We start from the raw sequence: 804 nt of genomic DNA on the forward strand, positions 1-804 counted from the left end.
ATCTTTCGCGCGCAGAATTGTGGCAGAAATGTAAGCCCATACTGTGTTCCATCAACACGAAAACGAAACGAACACTATTCCAACGTGGATAACAGAAAATCGACTTAATCATGCGCAGACACTCGTACCAATGGATACGCATTCGACGCGTCCTGGAAATGTCGGGGATACTTTGATTTATTTGTCCGTGTCGTTTTTGAAAGTCTGCAACTGTTGGAAATATTCTGCCGCTAAGAAGTATTTGCTTGTTGCTGTTGTGTGTTTTGTTTATTTGTTTTTCACCGTTCATGTCAGTCGTGCGTCTACTCGCCAGGACAAACGTCCTGATCTGTGGACTGGAAATAGCGTTTATTCTCAGAGTAAAACTGACCAGGACCCCGCTGATGGGGAGGTGAATGAATCTGTGAGCCCGACCAGGTCTAATGTGGTGTATATAACGCTCAAATTTAAGCGACACAAACCGGCCATCATCAGGGGCACAGTGCGACCCAAACTCCGGAGAAAGAAAGTTAAAGTGAGACAGCAGGGTAAAGTGAAGGACGCGGGACACAAAACCACCGCTAACACACGATTGGGATATTCTGAGCTTGATGGCAGTGACACTGGCTATTCATCCATAAGGATATACAGTGAAAGAGCTCCTCCATGGTTCAGCAATGACGATATCACTGCCATGCGCTTTCTAGCCGATAGTAAAATTACGCAAATTGATGAAGTGGCACCTGGGGGCTTTTCTTCTTTAATTTTGTTTAAAAGTGCGACAAATGGCGCGGACGATGTTGATGAGTGTCGTAAATGTTGCGG

The 804-nt window shown here is 45.4% G+C and overlaps 1 protein-coding gene across 1 annotated transcript in view; it reads left to right on the forward strand.

Annotated features, from left to right (window-relative positions):
- Window positions 1-30: 30 nt before the first annotated feature.
- The window catches only part of LOC107576340 (protein FAM198B-like), a 2,019-nt gene continuing 1,245 nt past the window's right edge, over window positions 31-804 (forward strand). Inside the window, 1 exon segment of the mRNA XM_016262535.1 lies at window positions 31-797. Within this exon segment, the coding sequence (XP_016118021.1) occupies window positions 131-797 (667 nt within the window). The 5' untranslated portion in view covers window positions 31-130.

The sequence above is a fragment of the Sinocyclocheilus grahami genome, unplaced genomic scaffold (assembly GCF_001515645.1).
Source record: "Sinocyclocheilus grahami isolate Dianchi unplaced genomic scaffold, SAMN03320097.WGS_v1.1 scaffold3540.1, whole genome shotgun sequence".
NCBI lineage: Eukaryota > Metazoa > Chordata > Actinopteri > Cypriniformes > Cyprinidae > Sinocyclocheilus > Sinocyclocheilus grahami.